The sequence below is a fragment of the Vanacampus margaritifer genome, chromosome 3 (genome assembly GCF_051991255.1).
Source record: "Vanacampus margaritifer isolate UIUO_Vmar chromosome 3, RoL_Vmar_1.0, whole genome shotgun sequence".
In the NCBI taxonomy this organism is placed as follows: Eukaryota; Metazoa; Chordata; class Actinopteri; order Syngnathiformes; family Syngnathidae; genus Vanacampus; species Vanacampus margaritifer.
In genome coordinates, this window is record NC_135434.1 from 8,017,469 (window position 1) to 8,042,395 (window position 24,927).

Consider the following 24,927-nt stretch of genomic DNA (forward strand, 5'->3'; position numbering starts at 1 on the left):
GACCCAGGACACGCTGGAGAGACTACGTCTCTCGGCTGGCCTGGGAACGCCTTGGGATCCCGTCGGAGGAGCTGGGTGAAGTGGCTGGGGAGAGGGAAGTCTGGGCTTCCCTGCTAAAGCTGCTGCCCCCGCGACCCGACCCCGGATAAGCGGAATTGAAGACGGACGGATGGACGGGAGTCCCAAGATGGCGATCCAGGGGTCAGGGAGGTGGCCGGGGGTTCCCGCCGCCGGCAGCATTGACCATTGACCATCGCCTCCGCCTCGCTCGCCGCCACCACCTTCGTTCAGGTTCCCCTTACCCCACGTCCACTCAACCCGGTCCAGCCCGGGCCGTGGCTGGCGCGGGGTGTCAGCGTGGCCCGGCTGCCTCCGAACACCCACAGCCGTCAGGTACGCAACTCTCCCCGCACCCCGTAAATGGGCCGTGTGGATGCCGCGTGTTGCATTTTGCGCCGCACGTGAGTTTAAACTGACGAGCTTTTGTGAGCGGAAATAACCGGTGTTGTTGAACGGCTGCCGTTATTTAATCCTGACGTTTAAAAACTACGGTTAATCGGTTAATAGCTGCACCCCGAGTCCTTATGTGACTTGAAGAGATTGTTTTAGAGGGTCCACTGTACAAACAACAAAAACCACAGTGACAATTGTGGGTAGTGCATCTGCATCGTGGTCAAAGTTTTGTTTGAATCTCAGCAATGAACTTTCTTCATCATTAAATACTACGATTTCCTAAAAAAAAATTCATTGCGTGTTCATAGAAGACTAAATTGCAGACTTGATAAACTCCCTAAATTGGCCTCTAACCCAAAAGTCAGCTGCTAAAGGCTGCTGCTTGCCCCGGAGGATCCTGAAAGGAAAAGTGTGTGTCACTCACCCTAAATTCAGAGAACAGCTTTGTTGAGTGGCCCAGCAGTCTCCGTCGTGGTGTCCAACCAAGCGATCATCAGTTTGTCCGCCATAATAGTCCAGTAAATCATCTTGGAATGGGTCATTGTTTGGTGGAAGTGGACAACTTTGGACCAGTTCCTCTGTGAAACTCAACAGATCATGAGAACTTTGTACCGTGGTCCGTTCTTCCTCCAGCCCTTCCTCCTCGTTTTCCTCCTCCATCAAATCTCCTGAAAATGGTAATCCGAGGGCCTTGTCACTAGGGATGGCCGATTCGCTCGCGGGGGTGCTAACCAAGGAGCTGGTGTGAGATGTGGCGGAGCTATTGCACGATGATCGCGGTGTGTCCCGTCTTGGTAACGGATCCCCCCAGATTTGAAAGTTGGAATGGGGTGAAGTCGAGTTGACGGGTGAGTGCCCACTGTCTGAACCAGAGTCCTCCATGGAAATTTGGGAGTGGACATAAACCTCCTCTCTGGTTCTCAGGAAGTGATCTGATGGGTGTCTCAAAGAAGGTGACATACTTCTGCCAAAGACGCTGGATTTATCTTCGTAGTAGCCGTCTTCCAATTGTGTTTCACTTTCAGATGGTGGCCTTGACTCTGACGGAAAAGATTGGGTGAGACTGTGGACCTCACTGGTTGATTGATCATTTCGGCTCTGTCCGCTTTTCTCCGGGGTCTTCTGATTCTGAGCTTTCAGCACCGAAACGGCATATGAAAGCATGTTAAATGTTTCCATGGGCTTCCTGGATCCTTTTGATCGGCCTTCAGCCTCTTTGGCATCATGCTCTGCTGCCTTTACTGTTCCCGGAACAATAATGTACTCCATTTCGAGGCATGATGATGAATCCCCGTCTGAATTGGACCTTAGTTCGTCTCGACTGCCTGGGCTCAATTTAAGTGTCTCTCTGTCAACGCCAGGACTGGGGCTAAGCGACATTGTCTCTCTTGTGGAACATTCTTGGCTTTGACTATCAGCGAGTGTAACCCTTTCCGGCAGACTGTTGGACGGTGACGCCGGTCCAGAGCTTTCCGGTTTACTGGACGCAAGACTCGCCGACCTATCTGGGCTCAGACATAAAGAATCCTTAGTCTCGATTTGATACTCACAAGCTTCTACTAAATTTGCCTGACGATCCTCCGAAAGTGTCTGCGAGTTGTCAACTAGAATAAATGGTGAACGAAGCTCGACAGAGTCTGTTTTCTCAGTTGAACTCAAGTCACTCTGGCCTTCAAAAAGAAAGACTTTATTTGAATTGCTTCCATCAGATTCCATTTTGTCTTCTACAGGTTTGGTCAGAGCTATGAATGGGCTGGACTGCTCTTCCAGTTGTATCATATCTCCAGCAGGACCACTGTGGATCTCAGGGGAGGATGAAATGCTCCAGCTGGAGCCTCCTACATTTTCATAATCTGAAGTTGAGATGGCCATGCGAGGAGCAGGAAGATTCCCTGCTGGCTCAGGGTCCACTGTGTCTGATATTCTGTATTCTTCCGCGTCTATGACTATTTTGACATTCTGCTTTTGGCCGATCCATCTGATGTCCTCCTTTTCTCCTCTTTCTGCTTCTCTTCCCTGCTGTTTGCTTGCAGTAGTACCACTTCCATCCTCTAGGTCAGCTTGACTATGGTCCTTTCCATTTCCGGGTCCTTCCGGGCTTGCGGATGAAGAGCTGTCTTCTTGTATGGTCGTGTTCCACATTTCCATGCTGCCATAGGAGAATCCCTGAGGACTTTCCACGCAAGCGCCACCTCCCATGTTGGGCGCCGCCGATGCAAAGGTCCCGGAGTCTTCGGGCAAATTGTCGGGTGTTGTGAGTGGAGAAAAACTGTCGTCTCTGATCGTTGTATTCCACATGTCAAGCGATTCGGGGTAAGAAGTGGTGGTTCCGCTATCTGGTTTCAGAAAGCCCTTCTGTGCCGAGTAGGTCCAGAAATCCAGCGTCGGTATCGCTCCACCTGCTTTACTGACCTGTGCTTCATCATTGTCCTCCTTAGATGTATCTGGCGTTAAAGTGTTGAGTATCATTTTCTTCTTCTGCGAAGGTCGTGTTGTTTGATTGACTCCAAAGACTGCAGCTTCTACTTCCTCCTCTGGTGGTGTCAACTGCAGTTCAGCCGCAGTAACCGGGTTCCATTGATCACCAAGTACGGAATCTCGGTTCCAGTTTTCACACAATTCTGTCTGTTCGGTGATCAGACTAAGTTGTGGTTCCAGGCTCCAGTCCCTCTGTGATCTCCCTTCCCTAGTCGGTCTCCCACCATCGGATTCTTTGCGCCTTACTTCCTCCAGATTCTGAGGGCTCTCCGACCCTCTGGTTCTATTCCAGGCGTCATTAGATGAAGGCGCGTCAAAGTCGAGTTCCTCCCAGGTTTCAGACAAGGACGACGAGACGCTGTCCTTGTGCTGCAGGCCGCTGATCCTCTCCACCACATCTTCGGGGAAGAACCTGGCGCCGCAACTGCTGGAAGGGTGACCGCCCGCCAGGCTGTTGACCGGTGTGGGAGGAACGACAGTCTCGATCATCTCCAACATCTGACAGTCCGGATCAGTAGAAGATTGCCTACTTTCCAGACCACCCAAAGAACTGGGATCAGAGAAATCCACCAAGTTTAGTTCCTCATATTCTGACAGACTAGAGCTTGCCACAGCCTGCCGATCATTGTCTGCTTTTCCTGCGGAATCCTGTAGGACGTGATGCGGATGGAGTGGCTCGAAATGAAACTGATCCAAGTGCTCATTCCTCTTTTGCCGACGCCGCCTCCTCTCAGGCGGGGCAGGAGGTGAGAGGGACGACAGTCCCAGAGGAGAGGGGTTCCTCAACAGGAGGCCCCCGGGACCTGCCGTTGACCCAATGATCTCGCCGACCGGGCTGTCGTCACTGAGAAACACTGAGCTCTCCTTGGAGGAGCGGCTGCTGCGGATGGTGTTCATACCGCTGTCGGGGCTCAACAACTCCACACTTGCTCTGACTCCTCCAGGATCATCCTCACCCTCTGGTACCACCCTGCGAGAACACAAAAACGGAAGGTTGTATGCCCTCCAAATGTTGGATCTTTGGATGATTGCCCCTTTAACCCACCTCTCCATTGCTACCACATCTCCACCGCCTCCTTCGGGTCTCTCTGTGTCCGAGCCTTCCATGTCATTGATGCCAGATGAGCCCTGGGAGAACTCCACGCTGCCCGCCACCCCCTCTGTGGAGGACGTCATGCTGCTGGGGCGACAGGCGAGCATGGAGCTCCGCCGATCCACAAACTCCTTCAGGAGGCCTCGGACCTCCTCTTCCAGAAGCAGCAACGATGCGCCCAAACTCGAGGAGGTATTTAGTTGGGCGTGATAGACCTGAATATAGTCCCTTGTTTCCGGTTCGCCAGAGAGAGACCAGTTGGTAGTCTCCTCTAGCTCACAGCAGATCTGCAACAACAGCGTTGTGGTCTTACATTTTAGGATACATGCATTATAGTGGTTCTTACTTATGACTCCTGCAAATTATGAGTTTACGAGGTATCACTTTATTTTTTGTCTAAAATGTGTGCTCTAAAGGTGTAATACAAAGCGTTAGAATTCACGACCGTTGGGATAGTTAGACTAATGCATGTCAAAAGCCTGTTATTCAAACATTCTGGAACTGTTACAAATGCATAAAACATTGTCTAATATCTTTGGAATTAATAACGATGATACGACAGTGGTAGTTCCACGTTTTCGTGGAGATGCGTTACCTGGTTGAGGAGCTCTGTGTTGTTGGAGTAGACTGCCAGCTGCAGGCGAGGAGGACTAACTGCATCTTCAACGGCCAAGAGAAGCATCAGTCCATCATAGCCGTGCCGATTGCAGAAGGATTTCAAGGCGTCTTCGTAACCAAGCCAGTGCTGGGAAAGAGTCAAGAAGCATCAACATCTGTAGCCCAAAACACTTGAAAGACGCTCAGTGTGAAAACTTTTGAAAAGGAAATGGCACATTTACTGACAAGTTAATTCAAATGTATGTAAAATGACAACAACAAAAAAGTAATTGCCATCACTCAGTCAAATATTAAATCGAATCATAATCCCACTGAGTCGAACCGAATCGAAATGTTCCACTTTTAAATCGAACCATCCTTGAATCACTCCACGTTTCGACAACATTTTCGAATCGTCTTCTGCGGAGAGATGCACAGTTGCACACCCCTAATTGAAACAGTAAAATACATTGTAAAATACGATAGGATGACTCAATTTGTCAGAACTCTTGTAAAAATTCAACTTAAATTATAGGCTTTTAAACTTTCAATAATGAAAATAAAAACGGTGTGATATTTTGCAAAAAATTACAAAATTTTGTGAATATTAGGAAATTTGAATGGTGGGATTAATGTGACAGGAAATGGTTTGAAAGATGAGGATTTTTTGGGGGAATGTCTCTCACTTAAATTAGTTTTATAGTTGTTGAAAAAGTGGAATTGCGAAAAAAATGGAAACTTTTCAAACATGAAATGTACAAGCCCATATGTCCTCAATTTTGTGCATGTTTGGAAGTTTGTCTGATCTGAATCAGTGGAGAAATGTGGAAAAAGTAGAAAGACAAAAAAGTGGGCACATTAATAAAAATAAAGAATTTTGATGCAGAACAACAAGGAAAAACAATTCTCATGTGTGACTGTCATAGCGTAAAAACGATTAGTTAGCTTTCCGCTGTGGTTACAGAGTCGACAAACTCCCACTACTGCACATATGATTTCCCTCGCAAAAGGAGGCCTTCATCAATGATAGACAAAGCTGTCAACGTGATTTATAGGCCGGCAATTAGCGTTTGGTCTTAAAACAGCCACCATGCACGAATTATGCTAATTCTCTCGCGGTTGATGAATGGCTGCAGAAAGTCGCGTTAACAGAGTGGCGTGTTTATCGAGCAAAAGTTGCTTAAAACGTATTTGCTCAAATTGTTTGGATCTCTTGTGCAACTGTTTGTTTTGCATTTTTGAATATGAGGTAAGAGAGCAAATTCAGAAGTCTTATTTTCAGGTACAGTGATTCCTTGACCTCTAAGTTTTTGCTTTGCGTTGAGAAAAAGACATGTAGCAATGAATGTATTTGAATTCCCTCGCATGTGGGCAAGGAGTGTCACTATCACCGCAAAAAAAAAAAAATCTGTTTGTGTGTGCATGCGTGTGTGATTGATGAAGGCTGCAGGCTCTGTCTCTACCAGGGCTATGTCAATATTAACCTGCCAGGATGAGGTAGCGCATCACTCCTTCCTCTCCCTCCATCCTTCCCCACAACATGGCTGCTATCCGACCGATCAATCGTAAACACACACTACGCTGACAGGGGCCATTTCTCAGCACTGATATCCTGATGAGTGCAATGAAGCTTCCCAGAGGCAGTTATTCTTGTTGCATACGGCCCACGAGCCGCAGGTTGCCCACCGCTGCTTTGAAGTTACAATACACACGAGCATAGAGAAGATGGAGCATGCAAAGATGGGATGCGATGACACGCAGGGAGACAGTCTGTCCGCCATTTGGCTCTTAACGGCGTAAATTAGCCACCCATCCAGTTTCCACAGATTGCGCCTCCTTATAAATTAGCAACATGTTAGCATGAACCCGCCCCTAAAGCTGCACAGTGAATGGGAGTTAAGGATCGGGGGGGCTGGTCACCTGGTACAATAATATTTGATACATAAAACATGCAATTTAGAATTTGCAAGTGAATTCCGAAGTGTTGACGCTGGACTGAAATGCTTTGCATTCAATAAATTGTTGAAATGTAGACTTGAAGTTGGAATGGTTGAATCGGTCAAGAAATGTGGAAGGAGAGCTTTAATATGTAAAATATCTCAATAGTGTAGCTTCATATAACTCTTATTTTTAAATTATATGAAAATAGTATGGTACAATATAATTTTTTTTTGCATATTTTTAATGTTTAAATGGAAAAAGCTGCAATAACTTTTTTTTTTAATGTTTTTAAAATTATTTAACACTTTTTTCTTTATAAAATTGAAAATGTGTTTAATATATTGTAACATTCAATGCATTTTTATTTGAATCAAAATGCTTTATTTATAACAAGAATGAAATATGATTGACACAAATTGTAGAATTAAACTTTTTGAAATTTAAATAAAATAATTACAAAACAATGTGAAATTTTGTGAAATCCATCACTATTATGTTTTTTTTTTCAAATTAAACATTTAACATTTAAAAATGCAATTTGCTAATAAACTTAGTTTTACTTTTTTTTTACATTTTCAGAAAGCAGGCATTGCAAATGAGTTGTTTTCAATTATATTAAATAATGGTTAAAAAATAAATAAATATAAAATAAATAAAATAAATGAAGCATCTTGTAATAAAAAGTTGAAACTTTTTCTTTTCAATTTCAAAAATATTGTGATATCTTGTAACATTTACCTTTTTCAAATTAATTATTAACATTTTGTATTTTTTTAACTTACAAAACATGTAAAACATTCATAAGTTCAGAAATATAAATGTATTAAAAGATTTTACTTTTATTTTTTGATTAAGTTATTAATGAATGAATTATGAAGTTAATAATTGTCAATGTTAATATCTTGCAACACTGAAATGTATTGTATTATTATTATTATTATTTATTTTTGCATGTGTGGCATCTTTTAACCTTCAACATTTTTCTCTTTAAAAAAAAAAATGCAAACTAGTGTGGTATTTTGTAATAAACACAAATAAAAAAAATAAAAAAAACAGTTTTAAAATGTAATGTAGTGACATTAAACCTTATTGATTTGTTTTATTTATTCAACCTTTTTCTTCATTTTTTTTTTCAAATTAAAAACTTGGGTGATATCTTGTTTTAACTTTTTAACCCTATTGTGTTCTTATCCACTCACACACACACACTTGACTCCACAGGCATCAAGTGTTTTTTCCACGCTGGCGACACACACAGCCTCAGGTGCACAGCTCCGCAGGTCGGGTCCCTATCATAAGTCACGTAAGCTGGCGCGCAAACCCAGTCGGAAAAGGCGTTTCCTGCTGTCGCCGACAAAGAATTAATCAAGCGTTTAGCCATTTCGGTTCTTTGCATACCCTTTGCATACTCAACACAATGCTGAGAGACAATCGAGGCTTTTGCGCCACACTGATGAATCCATCAAGGCGGCTGTGATTTATACACGTGTCTGCCTTCACAGCGGAGGCCACCCCGCTCAAACGCGCGCACACGCAAGCATCATCAACACTAGAGGGAAGCAGGGAGGGGGGTAAAAGTTTGCATAAAACAAGCGCATATGTCCATCTTTCGGTCTCTTGATGATGATGCTTCATTCGCTCAACGTGGGTTGAGTTGAGGGGGGGGTGGAGCGGCGCGCAACTGAGCTGAGCTGAGTCCACAAATGTTTTGTTTTGTTTATTCGCTCGCAAAACCCCAATGATGTTACGGGGAGAGAATGAAAATGAAGAGAGAGAGACGAGGAGGAACTGCAAAAGTTAAACCAGTCAAACATTTTCTTTACAATCATATGTTAAGAGACTGAAGTCTACTGGTCCAATGCTCTAGAGTGGTTTAGATCTTATTTGGCAGACAGAGCTTTTTGTGTAAGCCTTGATTGTTCTGAATTCTGCTCTACCCCACTGTCTTATGGTGTTCCACAGGGTTCCATTTTGGGACCCCTGCCTTTTTTCATTGTAGTTGTTATTCGAATTAGTTTTGTTCCGATACCGATACTGGCATCGGCAGAGGCCCCTATACAGACGCTCCCCTACTTACGAACATTCGAGTTACGAACAACGGTACATACGAACATGTCTGCGCGTACAGTATGTCGAAAAATGTTCGGAAAGAGATGCTGTAAGTTAGATTTTGTATTGCGCGTAGTGCTTCTTTCCGCCGCTAATACCGACGCTTGCCGCTGTGAGAGCTCATTGGAGGCTGAGCAACGTGGCGAGGAGGAGGAGGAAGAAACGCCGGTCCCCATGAAGCAGGAAATAACTTTTGAAGCCGATTCCAGCGACGACGAAGAATCTCTCATGATATAAAATCCTCCTCTTCCTCCTCCTCCATCATCTCCTTAAGCATCGAGTACATCTGTGTGTGTGTCTCTCGCTCTCTCTCTCTAACATACGTAGTACAGTACAGTATTGTACGTATTCTCTCCATTTTATTAAAACTTTTTTTCAGTACAAACCAATGCAGGTTACTTGTACAAGCCTTAAACATACTTATATAAACCTTCAATATACTTATATAGGCTTTAAACATAAATTATAATACAAAATATAGCACTGAAGCAACTTACGAACAAATTCACCTTACGAACGATCGTCCGGAACGTAACTCGTTCAACTCGTTCGTAAGGTGGGGAGCATCTGTACTGCATTAAAACAATGGTATCGGTATCAGTGAGTACTAACAAGTAACATGCCGATACCATTAATCCCGATGCTAATATAGGACTTTGGATGTAGCATCTTGTGTCTTGCTTGTGCAAATATGAAATGAATCTTTTAAACTCCACAAGGTCAGAGTGTCAAAAAACACACTCCAAAAACAGAAATATTTTGTCCGATTGCTACCAACTTGTTAGAATAAACGTACATAAGTTATCCCATGTTTACTCTTATAGTATTACAAAGCATGGCTTATGCTCATGCAGCTGGAAAACAGGAACTGTGCCTTATCACAGGATAGCGGCTGAAACACTTTGCGGATGAACTGTTGAACTTTGACTGTTGAAACCTTCAGCGCCGACGAAAGACACGTCTGTATTATTATCTGCACAATGACTCATATTCGTGATGGTTGCTGCTGTGTGTGCTACCTCCCCTTTAGAGCAGCAACGGCTATGTAACTAATGAATACCCAATAAAAAGCAAAACGGGCACATATCTGTCTGTTCTGGTGAGCAAAACTAATCTAAATCTGTTATCTTTCTCCCTTGTCTGTTGTTTATTGAATGTTCTAGTTTGACAACTGTTAAATTGTAAAACATTCCCGCTTTTGTCACTGCGCGAGCATGGAAACGAAGTTTGACGACTTGTCATGAATGCTCTTGTAAAAGTTAGGAAGAGGCACTCTTGTTTCAGTTCAACATCCCCAAAAAAGGGGGAGAGTTTTTTTTTTTTGGGTGGGGGGTGTTCCTCTTCAATCCTAGTCCCCAGGAGGCCCGCGCTGCACCTGCTGTCTCCCGGCGCCTCCCATCAGAAAGGCATTTAGCGGGCGCTGTGTCTGCGGGCCCCGTCATTAGCCAGCGTAATTATTTGTGCAAGGAGCGTCATGGCAAAAGTGGCTGCGCATAAGCAAACAGAAGGGCCGCAGGACCGAGAACAAACAACGCATTAGAGGCTATCGAAGGCCGTGACAATGACAGCAAAAGTCTGACACGGAGGGACGCGACTAAACACTCAAAAGAAGGTAAAGTAGTCTGCAGATGAAGTGACAAACAGGAAGCGTATTCAAAAGGCATAAATGTCCATATTAACACTTTGGCGGAAAAAAACAAAACAAGACATTACTCAAAAAGTCATGTTTGTGGCTGCGGGCGCTGTCCCTCCTACAGTTCATCAATTCCACAGCATGACAAGTCGTCATCCCGACAATGCTTCATCTGCTCGTGCTCATTTGCATGCACACACAAATGCGCGCGCACTCACACTGACTCTACAACAACACTAAGATTTGAGCTTCACGCTGCGTGATGTATGTATTGTATTCTAACTTAGACCACTTTCCTTCACTTGCGCTTCCAAGGGATCAATAAAGTGTCTATCTACAACAGGGATTCACAAACAGTGATGGATACACCACTAGGGGCCACAAACAGTTGTTGGCGCCCATGCTGGAGACCGTAAAATGTGGCGCGCGCCCCCCTTGGGACCTCAAACTGGAGTGTATGCACTCCCCTGAAGCTACTTAACTGTGTTGTGTGAATCCCTGGGGACCGCAAAAAGTAACATGTGCAACCCCTAGGGACAACAAAAAGTGGGGATCACAAATAAGGGCTTTAAAACTTTTGGGTCAAAATCTTCACGCTTCCACTACAGCAGAAATTAAACAAATGTCTGGAAAAGACGACTAGAACAGCTGAAATGTATTAAGGGTTAGTCAGTGGCACTTTAAATGGTGACTCCCATTTAACTCATTCACGCCCCGCCATTTTGACTGAAGCAATCCCCTTCGCTCCCGGCTGTTAAACTGGATTTGGACTGACTTTGCAAGGCCCGCAAAATATTGTGTTCTATTGCTATAAAAACATGGAACCCACCAAAATAAACATTAGTCTCTTCTTTCATCAGGAAAAAAAAAAGTAAATTTCTATCTGTTTCCGTTTTGCAGTAATTAGCATTAGAATATAGCTAAGTTTCATCATTATTCACAAATCTGTTTAGAACTGTGGGTAATTTAGCTTTTTTTCAACATGGCCCTGGTTGATCTCTTTTGCTCTGCTGCTACCTGCTGGCCGTTTTTGTAATAACTACCATTTCTTCAACCGTTTTCTGCAGTTTAAAAAGGCTGCGTCAAAGCCTTCTTTGTGATCTAACATTTAAAAAACGTATAAATACATCTTTGGGACACTTAAAACATTTAAAATAGAACGTATTTATACATTTTTGGGAGCAAATGAGTTCACGTGTTTACATGTGATTGGTTGATTCTAAACACAACCACATCCCCACTTTTATAAGAGGGTGTGCACACTTGTGCAACCTGATTCCTTCAGCTGTTTATTTACTTTAAATCAATTGGGTTACACAGGATATATGTTTTCAAATGGTGCTCTCAATTTCACAGACTGACATTTGAATAGGGGTGTGTAGACTTTTTATATACACTAGGGCTGCAACTAACAATTATTTCATTTTAATTCATCTGTGAATCGGATAAAATTATAATAGTACTAATTTTCATCCCTTTATTTCAAAAACAAGGCATTAATTCCAATTGGCAGGGCAGAAAATGCATTTATTGATTCAGGTACTGGTTCGATCCATACTAATAAAATAAGCAAAAATGTATAATAAAAAAAAAAAAGACAAAGATAATCTGCTTTCATGGAGGACTACATAAGGATTTTGACAAAAAATCGATTATCATAACAATGATCAATTAATTTGAAAATCTTTTACTTGTTCTATTACTTGATTAATCTTCTAATATAAACTGTCGATGGTTTCACAGGGGCCCCAAGATCATTTCAGGAATCACTACCCTGAGGAACCCCACTGTGCAAAATTCTCAAGTTTGATCTTCAATCAAGGACATTTAGCCTAATGTCCATCTGTAGTTCAAATCTTTACCCACAAATTGAACTCCTCTTTAAACTTCACGCACACACGCACACACACGCACGTCACCAAACACACAAACCATTACCAGCTAATTGAATATAATTTATTTAGTTTTCCGGAAAGATCCATTAAAGGAAGAAGAAGTCGCACCTCCGCAAATGACCGGCTCGTACAGCGCGCCCTCTTCACAAACACAATTAAAACACCACGTATCAATACACACACTGCGAATGACACACACTCAAGGGGGCGAGGGGGGGGGGGGTGAGGCTCATCTTCTCACGTCATTAGCGGCCCACCATGACACTGGGCCGCTGGCCATTTCTTCTATATAAAGTCTCTAATGGGGGGCCCCGCTCGCAAAAGCTAAAATATGCACAGAAAGTCCAGCACACACACATACATATAAGCCGTTTGAAATGAATGGTTATTTATTCACTAAACGAGGGTGTGGGTGTTTAATGTTCCTTGGACGTTGGGTAGTGTTCCGGGGGAGGCAGAGCCCGAGCCCCCCGGCAACAGACATCATTTATTTTACACATAGCCCTAATACCGCACACTAGGCAGCCGCACTCAGATGGGCTTTGCATGGGAGAAGGAGATCTTAATGAATGTGTGTGTGTATAGAGGAACACATTAGGACAGGGAAGGCGGAAGGGGAACGTTTGTGTGTGCGTGTGTTGCGTTTTTTTTCTTCCCTATCTATCTGTAGGGAGGAGACACCTGGTTGCAACGCTCAGACCTCATCCAAATGCAAAACATCGCAGGGCGCCCAGGTACTCGCATTCTCTTAAAAAGAAAAAAAAGTTAGCGAATGTTTTTCCCAAATTATCATATTTTTTATTTTATTTTTTTTCTCAGTTTGAGTATTTTTTTCCATCTCCTGTTCTAAAAGAGAATTAATAATTAATTTAACTGGTCATCTCTTGGCATATTTGAATGTTTACTGATTTATTATTTATTATAATAGTTTCAATAGAAATTTTATATTCTGCAATATTTATCAATCTATTCTTTTTTATTTTGATGAAATGTAATTAAGTTATCTATTTAATTACTGTAAATATTATTGAAGTATTCTTAATCGTAATTTTATTTAATTGTTTTTTTATTTCGCACTTTGATTCTTTATTAATTAATATTTAACCCTTTATTATGTATGTATTTATTGTAATGGTGGAAATTATTTTAGAATTTTTATTAGTTAATAATTATCAGTTAAATGCTTATTTCTTCAAATAAAATTACTTTTGACTTAAACTTTTGCCGTTGTTAATGTAATGTAATTGTAATGAAGTGATTTTTTAAAATCAATTATTATAAATCAATTGTTTTTTTTACTTATGGTAATTGTTTTATATTAATTATAAATATCAAAGTTGTAAATGAGTGTTTTTAACTCATTCACTGCCATTGACGGCTATAGACGTCAAAAAATAATTTTAACTATTTCTATTAGTTTAACATTTTTTCTACTTTTGTTAACAAGAGTATGAAAACCTATATATTTTTTATTGTACATTTAGAAGATATAAAATTTGTGATTAATTGTGAGTTAACTAGTGAAGTCGTGCGATTAATTACGATTAAAAAAAATAATCGCCTGACGCCCCGAATTTTTAATAATCTCGTAAGTCGCCGTCAGGCGATTAATTTTTTTTATTGTAATTAATCGCATGACTTCAATAGTTAACTCACGATTAATCACACATTTGATATCTGTTCTAATAGTACAATCAAAAAAATTCTAGGTTTTCATACTCTTGTTAACAAAAGTGGAAAAAATGTTAAACTAATAGAAATAGTTCAAATGAATTTTTGACGTCAATGGCAGTGAATGAGATAACTTAATTTTTTTTAAATATAAATTAATGTTCATCAATTTATTGTTCAGTTATTCAAATTAGTTTTTTATTCTTATTAAAAGTCATCAATCTATAGTTTATGTTTTTATTATAATAAAGTGTGTGTTTTGTGTTCATCCAAATTTATCAAATATTGATATTAAAAATAGTATTTATTTTTGACATGCCTGCCAGTGGTGTAAAGTAAAACAAAATGGACACTGATGAAAAGAGTGATGCGCCCATGCTGGTCCACCAGCCTTGTAAACAATTTGCAGTAGTCGCCACGGCAACAATAAAGATGCTAGAAAAATGCTACTTCAGCTAGTGTGCCTTCAACCTGATTTCACACTGTAAAACTAAAAAAATCTATAAAAATTTTTTTTCCTAAAGCATTCCTTTAAATTGAGACGCTTACCTCCTCACCTACTGTGACCGAGGTGAGCGCGATGGTCGTCTCTCCGTCCGAGAACTCCTTCAACTTCTTGGACAGCAGGTGCTCCAGGCCTTGGTCATGTTAGCGCAACACAAGTCAACTGAAAGTTATACGAGGAACACAACTCGACAGCGAGAGATTGGCAGCATGCGTTAAGGAATACTTTTACAAAGTGTGTTTGAATGACTTGAATAGAGTCTGTGGTGATGTCAAATAAATTCCAAGTCAGGACAAATAATCACCTTGTAGCATCACCTTGCTGTCACCGCTCCGCTCCAAACGTCTCAGCAGCTCATCCACTTCCCCACACCGGCGGCCATGTTTGAGCGCAAAGGCCTCACTTTGGAACCGCAACGCCTCTGAAAGCACACACACAAAAATTATTGAAAGTTTTAAAAAAAAATCCGCCTCTAACACCAGTTTTATCGATCGAAGTGTGGGTGGGCATGTCCATCGTAACAAGGCCCATGCCCTGGAATTGAACAGGAAGTCGGCCATTTTGGTTGGAAGCAGCCATTTTGGAATGGAGGGCTACTTGCAATAGGAGTCTTGCCTCTTGTGTTTTGAAACTTCTTCTTTGTTCAAATGACTGTCACAGTCCAATAAAACAAGTTGACTGCATGTAGTTGTGTTATATAATTATCATCCTTCCATGTTTTCTTTGCCTGTGTATGTGCGTGCGTGCGTGTGAGTGAGTGTTTGTGTGGACTTGCTCGTTATCTCGCTCCTCTCAAGCTCTTTGCTGGCCCTAATTCACTCTTCCCTCCATCCGTCACATTCATCACACCGATCGTTTTCAGCTCAAGACCCAAATTCGGTTGTTCCCTCAATTTTTGCCGGCCAAAACAGCAGCACCCAAAGCATGTTGACAGATTCAGATGAATTAAAACACAAAAACAAACGTCTATTGAAATGAATTGAAAAGTCAATAATCCATTCCAACCCCTAATATCTTTATGTGTTTTTACTTTAGTAAAAGTAGTAGTGTATGGAAAGAAAACATAATAAAACGTGATAAAGCTCCTGCCAGACATACAAAGCTTGACTGTATATACTTCCTTGACACCGAATTTTAGTACTACTTTTTTATTTATCCAGGGCTTTGGTGGGATCTTGTGGCAGCATTTCCGAAAGAACATTGAAGGGAAAATAACCATGGTTTGATATGTCCTCATGTAACCTCTTATATAAGGATATATTGTTGTCCTGAACTGTTGTACGAATCCAGGTGCCCAACAATTTGTAAATAAAGGGCGGAATCAGCCTGGGAACTCTTCCTTGTTTACAGTATACTACAGCCTTCCCTGCTTCGCAAAACATGTTTTCGAGGGGGTCTTGGACAGCCCGGTTTCTCACGCTCACAACTTTTTGTTAACGAATAAAAGACGGAGCGGCACACGGTCCGGGTAGAGTCAGCTGTGGGATACGTACGATTGCCCAGCCGTTTTGCAGCTCGTTCTACCCGGACTGTGGGCTCTCCGGTCTAGTGTCAAGGTAAGCGCTGATGATGATCATATTTTGCTGCTTAACATTGTAGTGTATTGATTGCTGTTTGCAGGGAATAAAAGGCACCATTATTCTAGCAAAGTGAGTTGTGATTATTGCTGTTTGTGGGGAATAAAAGGTACAATTATTCTAGCACAGCACAGGTGTTGATTACTGTTTGCGGGGAATAAAACGAACGATTATTCTAGCACAGTCCAGGTGTAGATTGCTGTTTGCGGGGAATAAAAGGCACAATTATTCTAGCACAGTAAATCAGTCTCTGTGTATTCATTGTTACCGCCGATCACTCACAATCCTACATAAAAATCTAAAGGTGAAGTAGTGTTTTCCACAAAACAAACATAAAAAAAAAACAGTACAGTAGGGGATAGGTTCCTCGGGTGAATTTGTAGAATTGTGAATAGTGAATATGCAGCAGTTAGGATTTTTCATTACAGTTAGTTTTTACTTTGTTTTAAATTAAAGTTCAGTTTTATTTTTTATTTGTTCAAGAATGTTTCATTTTAGTTTAGTTTTTATTAATTTTAGTATTAGTTTGAGTTTTTACATACATACATACATACATATATATATATATATATATATATATATATATATACATACATACATACATACATACATACATATATATATATATATATATATATATATATATATATATGGCCTGTAGCTACAGATGTGCAGTAAAGCAATACCAAAATAAATACATTAATACATTTAAAATCAACCCCGAAAGCTCGTGTATGATATTGGCAAAGACAAAAAAGGAGGACATTTTTGCTATAATTATAGTTCATTTTAGTTAAATATAAAATGTAGTTTCAGTTAGTTGTAATCTTTTTTTAATAGCATTTTTTTTTTCAATTTCACTTTTAGTTATTTTGTTAGTTTTCATAAACTATAATATACTTTGGATGGATGGATGATTATTTTTTTTTTTCACTCTCAACTTTGTGACTATGTCAATCAAACTAATTTCAGTTCAACGCAACATGAATGAACAAATCAAAGATCTGCTAACATGGAAATTCGAAGCTGGAAGAAGACTAATCTGAGCTCCAACCAAACAGCCCCGCCCCTCCCACCCGCATCCCCTAGCCCCCCTGCTGAAACACGAATATGTGCGGTCTACTGTATTTTATAACATTTTTTTTTTTTATCTCCGTGAATATGTATGGATGAATGTCTGTAGTGCCCTAAGTTATTGAAACCCTACCAACTTCCTGACACTTAACTTAGGAGCAGCAGTCCCACTTTATTGTGTGTCTGTTCCTTACTCACAAGCTTCCTCTCTCCTGGTGGCTGTTAAGCGAGCGGAGTGCAGAGGATTTGAGTGCGCGTCGCCCCATTACCTCCCCCAGGGTGCGCGTGCGCCTCTCTCTCACCTCCGAGGCTTTCCCTCAGCGCCGCTCCGACGCGCTCGGGTGCCTCTTGAAGAAGCTCTCTGGCGACCCTCATCGCCGCGGACGCCGGTCTGCAGTCATCATCATCATCATCATCATCATCACCATCATCATCATCATGGTGATGGACCACTCGCAGGATGCTGGAGTCCAACGCGCGGCGCTCAGAGCTGATTTGCATAAACACATACAGTCGATGGCTGCATTAGTAAATACACTATCCATGTGTCTTAGTGAGGATGTTTGTGTGAGTTAACTCATTAAGTGCCATTGACGGCTATAGACGTCAAAAATTATTTGAACTATTTCTATTAGTTTCACATTTTTTTCCACTTCTGTTAACAAGAGTATGAAAACAGTCGGTGCTGGATTTCATTTTCCTTTCTTTTCTTTGGTCCTTCCTCGGGTCTCCTGACGGCCTCACGACTCTGGCTGGAAGTGTTCGGTTTAGGTGAACAGTATGGGATTTTTTTAATAGGTTTTAGGTGAACTAATGAATACACACTCACACGCACGCAATGATGATATGTCAAAAAAAAAAAGAGTATGAAAACCGAGTTAACTATTAATTAATTAAAATTTTAAAAAAATATCGTCTGATGCCTTTAATTTTTTAATAATATTTTATTTTTTGTTTAATTACTTAATTATTTAAACTCAAGATTAATCACAAATTTTATATCTGTTCTAAATGTACAATAAAAAAAATTCTAGGTTTTCTTACTCTTGTTAACAAAAGTGAAAAAAAATGTGAGATAGAAATAGTTCAAAAGAATTTCTGACGTCTATAGCCGTCAATGGCAGTGAATGAGTTAAAGAGAGAGTGTGTGACTGTGTGTGTACCAATCCAGCAAGCCGTCCCTCATCAGCGTGAGTGATAGTTTCCCTGCCCGATGGATTTTCACCAGGTCCAGGTCGTCCTTCCACAGCAAGAGGCTCTCGCTCACTTTGATCTTGCGTAGGTAGCCCAGGGTCTCCCCAGGCAGCGAGGCGGCACCACGCCGACCGCACAGCAGCGGCACACACACACCCAGGGAGGGATCTCTCTGAAGGGAATCATACAAAGGGCAAAGAGATATGGAGGTCAAGGGCGTACTTTATGGTCTCTGATGCATGGCATTAGTAGACACACACACACACAGATGAAACACACTCTCACACTCACTCAGACTTTTTACCTATGATCCATGCACAGTTACACTTTTACACATATAAGTGTGACATATTTGTATTCTTTTTTTTGTGTGTTATTGATCAAATTACGTGAAAATGACTCATATACAATACTGGCTGTCACCAGTAATGAGCCACTTTCAGTAAACCTGCTTCCTCTTTAGAACTTAATTGCCTCAAATTGAGGGTTTTTTTTCTCCTTGTGGCGAGCAGAGTGGAGAGGGGCGAGCAGTTACGCACATGTCGCACACAGGTGGAGGAGCTAGGCAATAAAACGAAAGAGACACTGCAAACATGGATGCCGTTTGACTGTTGATTCATGTGCATTGTCCTTGGTAATTAAAAACTAAAATGTACTAGTCAGGTACTAGTCAGCCCCAAGGACAACATGAGTAGTCCATGGGTCTGTACTAAAAATAGCACACCAGTGATGGGTCATTGTAACTCGCTTGTTTATTTTTCTGTATCGATAACGTGTTTGTGTAGTGTTCACAATTTGTTTGCGTATTCTGTTCAATAAAGTTAGATGAGGAAAAAAAAACGTACTAAGGAAAATTAAAACAGAAGAAGAGATAAAAAGAAGAACAAGAATAAGCTATTAGCCATAAAAAGGTGTCAGATTGGGACAGTTTTGTTAGAAAAAAATAATAATAATAATTTGGAAGCACTTTTTTTTTCTCCTTAATTCATTGCCGAACACTCGACTTGCAAAAAAAAAGTGATTGGGTCATCCTTAGTACCAAATACTGTATTCTATATTTTGTTTGAAAATAAAATAGAATGTGTTCAACAGGAGAATTTTTTTATTTTTTTATTTACCCAACTATTTCATCAAACACAACACACTCACTTACACATACTGTACACACGTGTATACCTGGCTAAGATGTAGCGCTAAGCACAGCGTGGCAGCCACAGAGTCCACATCTGCCTCCGGACCACCTAGCACAACATGGATACACTTGTCACCCCACACCTAGAAAAGATCACACACACACACACACACGTACACAAAAGGGAGGTGGGTTTCGGTAAACAATCATGCACAGGGGGGGTGATATTCAATCCTGACATTTCTCCAATATTTGACTGACTTGACATAGTATAACGGCTGTGTTAGATGAACCCAATACTCTGCATTAATAATGACGTCTTTATCCATGCTCGTAAAAAAGCTAAACACAACAACAGCAGAATCAATTGGGAGACAGAAAGACTTCAATGAGTTGATGTGAGATGTGATGACTATCATTAATTCCACTGACAAACACTCCACGTTTTGGTTAAGTGGACGTTGATGACAACAGAAGCATTAACTCATTCACTCCCAGCAGTTTTCACTGAAGCAATCCCCTTCGCTCCCGGCTGGATTTGGACTGATTTTGCAAGGCCCACAGAATATTGTGTTCTATTGCTATAAAAACACCGAACCTACCAAATGAAAGATTTGAGTCTTTTCTTTCATCAGGAAAAAAAAGTATATTTCTATCTGTTTCCGTTTTGTAGCAATTAGCATTAGAATATAGCTAAGTTTCATCAATATTCACAAATCTGTATAGAACTGTGGGCAAATTTTCAACATGGCCCTGGTTGATCTCTTTTGCTCTGCTGCCACCTGCTGACTATTTTTGTAATAACTACAATTTCCTCAACCGTTCTTTGCAGTTGAGAGGTTGCATCAAAGCATTCTGTATGCTCTAGCATTTAAAAAACATATAAATACGTCTTTGGGACACTTAAAACATTCAATACTGTCTTGCCTTTGTCTGTGTGTGCCTTTATTTGGAGTGCTGTTCATGTTGTACCCGATTTGGCCACTGAGGAGCAGTGTGGTTCCACGCAGTCTAATACACTGTTAAGTTGTAGCCACATTGGAGAGTAGAAGGAAAAAGTCACAATCAAGTTATTCCAATAAAAGTTGTTTTTTTGCAGTTTGGAGCCGTTCTTTTGAGTGATAAAAGTGCCGCGAGTAGCGCGCTAATTAGCATTAGTGAGTCAGACTGGAGTAGATCATTACAATTCCTTGCACATCTATAGATTGAAGCAAAAATCACTGTCAATCAAATCATTTTGAATCAAAAATCGTTCCTAACCGAAAATCGATTCTGAATCGAATCACAGACCCAAAAATCAGAATCGAATCGAATCGTGAGACATTCAAAGATTCCCACCCCTAATCCCCACTCCCTTGTCGTCATGGGAACGAAAGCCGCAGGTGTTAAAACAAATCAATCAGTAGACATCGAGCGTAAATAACACGGCGAGGAAAGCTTGTCTCTGCTTCGATTAGATGTTAGCAAAGAGGGCTGAAAGGGAGGAAATGAGACACCGAAGCCTTCGAAAAGGGAATGTTGATCAAAACGAGGGATGAAGCGATGAGATTGAAGGAAGCAGGGCAGGAAGTCTAAGTAGGCTTTTAAAATAAAATAAAAAAGTGAGAAAGAGTGTGGAGATGCTTAGTGACCAAAAGGCTTGGAAATGGATGCAGAAATATGATATCTGAAAATGTGAGCAGGAGGATGAAGAAGACGAAGAAGAGCCGATAGCGAGAGGGAGGATGAATCAATAGTGGTCGGCCAAAGAGGGGAAGTGATGAATTAGTGGGGGAACATTCCACTTAGCGTCTGTCTGCTCTGTGTATGTGTGTTCAAACGTGTCAGCATTGAATCTGGAATAACAGGAAAATCCAACATCTGGCATTTACAAAATACACTTGATACTTTACGTGTTTAATTCAGTCTGTGATTAAGCAAGTAATTTACATCAAATCATTTTCCCCAATGAATGAATTAAAATGCTTTAGTTTTAATCCAGTCCGGCTCCGCCAAAAAACACCTCCATCTTTTTCATTGTTTAAAAAAAAAAGAAAAATAGCATTGTATTTTATAGAAACATAAAACAATTTAAAAAAATTAACACATTACAACATAAGATAAAGATAATGACATTGAAAAAAATAAATCAACTGAATTTCTCTCTGTTGTAAAGTTAAACCAATACTAAATGTAAATGACAAAGTATTGTAAAACAGTCAAATGCCTGTAATGCATATCTTTATTGTTGTAAGTGTTAAGAGACCAAATAAGAAGTTATTTTATCCATTCTATACTGTATTTTTTTTTTTATTAATTGAATGATTAACTCATTAAGTGCCATTGACGGCTATTGACGTCAAAAATTCATTTGAACTATTGCTATTAGTTTCACATTTTTCCCACTTTAATTAACAAGAGTATGAAAACCTTTAGAACAGATATAAACTTTGTGATTAATCATGAGTTTTTTAATAGTATATTTTTTCTTCTTTTTTTTAAATTAGGGGCATCAAGTGATTAAAATGTTTAATTGTAATTAATCACATGAATTCACAATTATTTAAAAAACTCAAGATTAATCACAAATTTTATATCTGTTCTAAATGTACAATAAAAAAATTTCTAGGTTTTCATACTCTTGTTAACAAAAGTGGGGGGAAAAATGTGAAACTAATAGAAATATTTCAAATGAATTTTTGACGTCTATAGCCGTCAATGGCAGTGAATGAGTTAATCTGTTATTTGAATTTTATTCATCTTAACAGAATTGTGCCCATCTTTATAAACAAAACAAAAAAAACATCAGTTGAGCCCTAAACTGTAGCGCTGTATGTGTGCCTTTAAGGGGAGTGGCCAAATGAGTGACATCAGGAACTTGGCCATTTAGTCTGTTTCAACAGCAGCTCCTTGCGAGTGTTTTTCTTTTGTATTTGTGTGTTTGTTTGTATTTCTGTGTTTAACTTTTAGAATCAAATATTTTGTGTCTTAGTCTTTTCTTTCCATTTCCAATCACACCTCAAAATTGGGAGAAACTGACATGGAATGACCCTCGTACGTTTGCAAGGATGAACGTGACGAGCGGAGCCCCACGCATTCTCCGTTCCTTGCGCCTCTTATCGCGAGTTAAAGACGTAATCAGATCGCTCCGGGCGAAAGGGAACAATGCTGGAAGTCTACTCAGCACATTGTTTTTATCTGCAGAGCTAGACACACGCACGTAGATAGAGTCAGTGTGAGTGAGATGTAAAGGCTCGGGGCAATTAGGAGTATGGATGCTCTGGATGGTGGCCATGCGCAGAGTACAGCGCCAATGACAGACAGACCTGCAATGGCAAAAAAAAATATCCACGCTTACGTTGAAATACAGGGAGGACAAAAACAAAACAGAATAAATTGGGTCGAGCCTTTCGTATTAATTGGCATATGATCCTAGGGAATATAATGAGTCGCTGGGCGAGTGACTAGCTCATTACTCACAGCGGTTCAAAACTGTGATTTTTTTGGGGATACCCTGGTTGTCGGAAACGTGCATTTTAGGTTAAATAAACACAAAATTGTCCTTAGGTGGGAATGTGAAGGTGATTGGATATTTTTGGTGGGGGGCGCGTTTCAGAAAACGTCGGTGAGAGAAGGAAGCTAGCTAGCTTGGTAGCTTGGTGCGTCGTCAAAAATGAGGTTGGTATGTCGGTGGGTTTGTCGGTGGATAGGTTGGAGATGTAGGGATTTTAACTTCCTGTTTTTGGTTCCTTCCCCACTGACCAAGTTTTTGTAAACAAAGTACTTTTCAGTCCGTCTGTTTGACAACAGTAAAGATGCAGACGGCTGTTAGCACTCAGCGCTAGCTAGCATATGCTTGTCACTTGATATCATACATGTGCTAAAGTTTGATGCGTGTAAGCAGACAATAAATGCAATGCTGACATTTTTCCTACGTGTACTCTAATGCAAGGGTTCTCAAACTTTTGGGATTCTGAGAGAATTATTTTTCCAAGGACCCCTCATAGTGAACACTAATAAGACGTAACTACCATGGATACTTAAAACATTATAAGAATAAGAGATGCCTATTTTACACACGCACACAAAAAGTAGCAATGTTATGATGTCAAATTCATATTTTTTAGAGGAAATTATGAGAATAAAGTACTTTACTGTATATATATGTTTACGCATTTTGTTCTCGCAAAGGAATAGTAATATGTGATGATAATGTATCTCACAATCATATTATAGCCCCAAAAAATTAGGTCAGCCCCAAGGGTCAATAATACGTTTAAAGGTTTAAAATATGCTCACTCCCCATACTTACAGTAGGAGGGTTGAGGTCTTTTAAAGTATTTTTTAAATCAGTTTTCCAAAATATTTTCTTGCACTGCACAGTAGTCATTTTTTTTGTTATGTCTTTAGGTCTTTTTTTTTGTAAATACTTTTAAATGTTTTATGAGACGCACATTGAGTTACCAAGTGTATGAAATGTGCCATATACACGGTAAACAAAGCTGCCTTGTCAAAAGTGTACCCCTCCCAATATGTAGGTATGCACTTTTTTTTTCTAAATGATACGACACCGCCAAGCTTCGGCTCGCTGACCCAAGTTTGAAAACCACTGAGTCTAATGAGTGCAATGCTTGCATGCAAGGAAAGGATGTATTGGGTGGTGGGGGTGGGGGCCCTTAACTTGTTGATGTCAGCCTGAAGGGGTACCACAAGCCTCCTCATCTCTATCATATCATACTATAGCAATGGTGCTATGTGTGGCTACAGGTGCAGCAACAGGAAAGAAGCCTGTAAGCACGCACGCGTACACGCACACGCACAGATATACACACGGGAGGCTTCTGTTGTGTGTGTGGAGGCTCGCAACTCACCCCTAGTCTGCAGTCCACCCTCCGCAGATAGTCGTCCATGTCGGCCTGCGTCGGCGCGTTACGAACGTGGAGCTCCACATAGGATACACAACAATTCAGTTAGTGACGTTTATGTGCCGGGATGTGTCGATGTGTGCGTGTATGTGTGTGTGTTGCAGAATAGAGTGGAATCCCCCCCCCCCGCCCCCTGCTACGCTCCCACTGCAGTAGTCCCTCTGCAGCTGTGTGTGTTGGCACCGCCCCTTCTCGGTAAACTGGCTGGGTGTGGATGACTATCGGCACTAGTTGTCGCGGCGGAGGAATACGCACGTTGGCTCTATGGTGTTACTACGCCACTCGCTTTTTTTTTTAAACCCTCCCGCGTCAGTCATTTTGACAGTGAAATAGTAAATTGGGCGGATATGGTGTATTTTTTTATAATTGTTTATTTGTTGGATAGAATTAGCTAGCTAGTAGGTAGAGCGAGTGCCCTACATCAGCACCATAGACAGCAGCAAGCAACTCTCATACAGTACATCGACCACAATAATACTCCATTAGAGTTTATTCAAAGCTATAATTACAAAACAACATTGTTGATGTTGTAATTTGATTTCATTGGTTGCAGGTTTAGGTAGATTGTGTGTCGTTTTTGGGATTCACGGAAGCCTAAAAGTTATTGCTGAAGCGGGCAAGATTGGAGTCCGTAAAACGTGATATGCAGAGAAGGATGTGTTGTTAATGGA

At 40.8% G+C, this 24,927-nt stretch overlaps 1 protein-coding gene across 4 annotated transcripts in view; it reads right to left on the bottom strand.

Annotated features, from left to right (window-relative positions):
• Positions 1-24,372, bottom strand: part of LOC144049321 (uncharacterized) — a 35,329-nt gene extending 10,957 nt beyond the window's left edge. For 3 of the 4 annotated variants that reach the window (XR_013293538.1, XM_077562123.1, XM_077562122.1), the window contains exons 1-9: positions 24,203-24,372; positions 19,397-19,495; positions 18,190-18,392; positions 17,329-17,516; positions 14,680-14,796; positions 14,420-14,508; positions 4,620-4,769; positions 3,977-4,311; positions 878-3,901 (exon numbers count right to left, since the gene is read on the bottom strand). Coding sequence is in view for 3 of the 4 variants with exons in the window: in XM_077562123.1 (XP_077418249.1) it covers positions 878-3,901; positions 3,977-4,311; positions 4,620-4,769; positions 14,420-14,508; positions 14,680-14,796; positions 17,329-17,516; positions 18,190-18,392; positions 19,397-19,495; positions 24,203-24,241 (4,244 nt within the window). In the remaining variant the exon portion in view is untranslated. The remainder of the gene's footprint in view (positions 1-877; positions 3,902-3,976; positions 4,312-4,619; positions 4,770-14,419; positions 14,509-14,679; positions 14,797-17,328; positions 17,517-18,189; positions 18,393-19,396; positions 19,496-24,202) is intronic. The other variant, XM_077562124.1, reaches the window with a different exon arrangement.
• Positions 24,373-24,927: the final 555 nt, after the last annotated feature.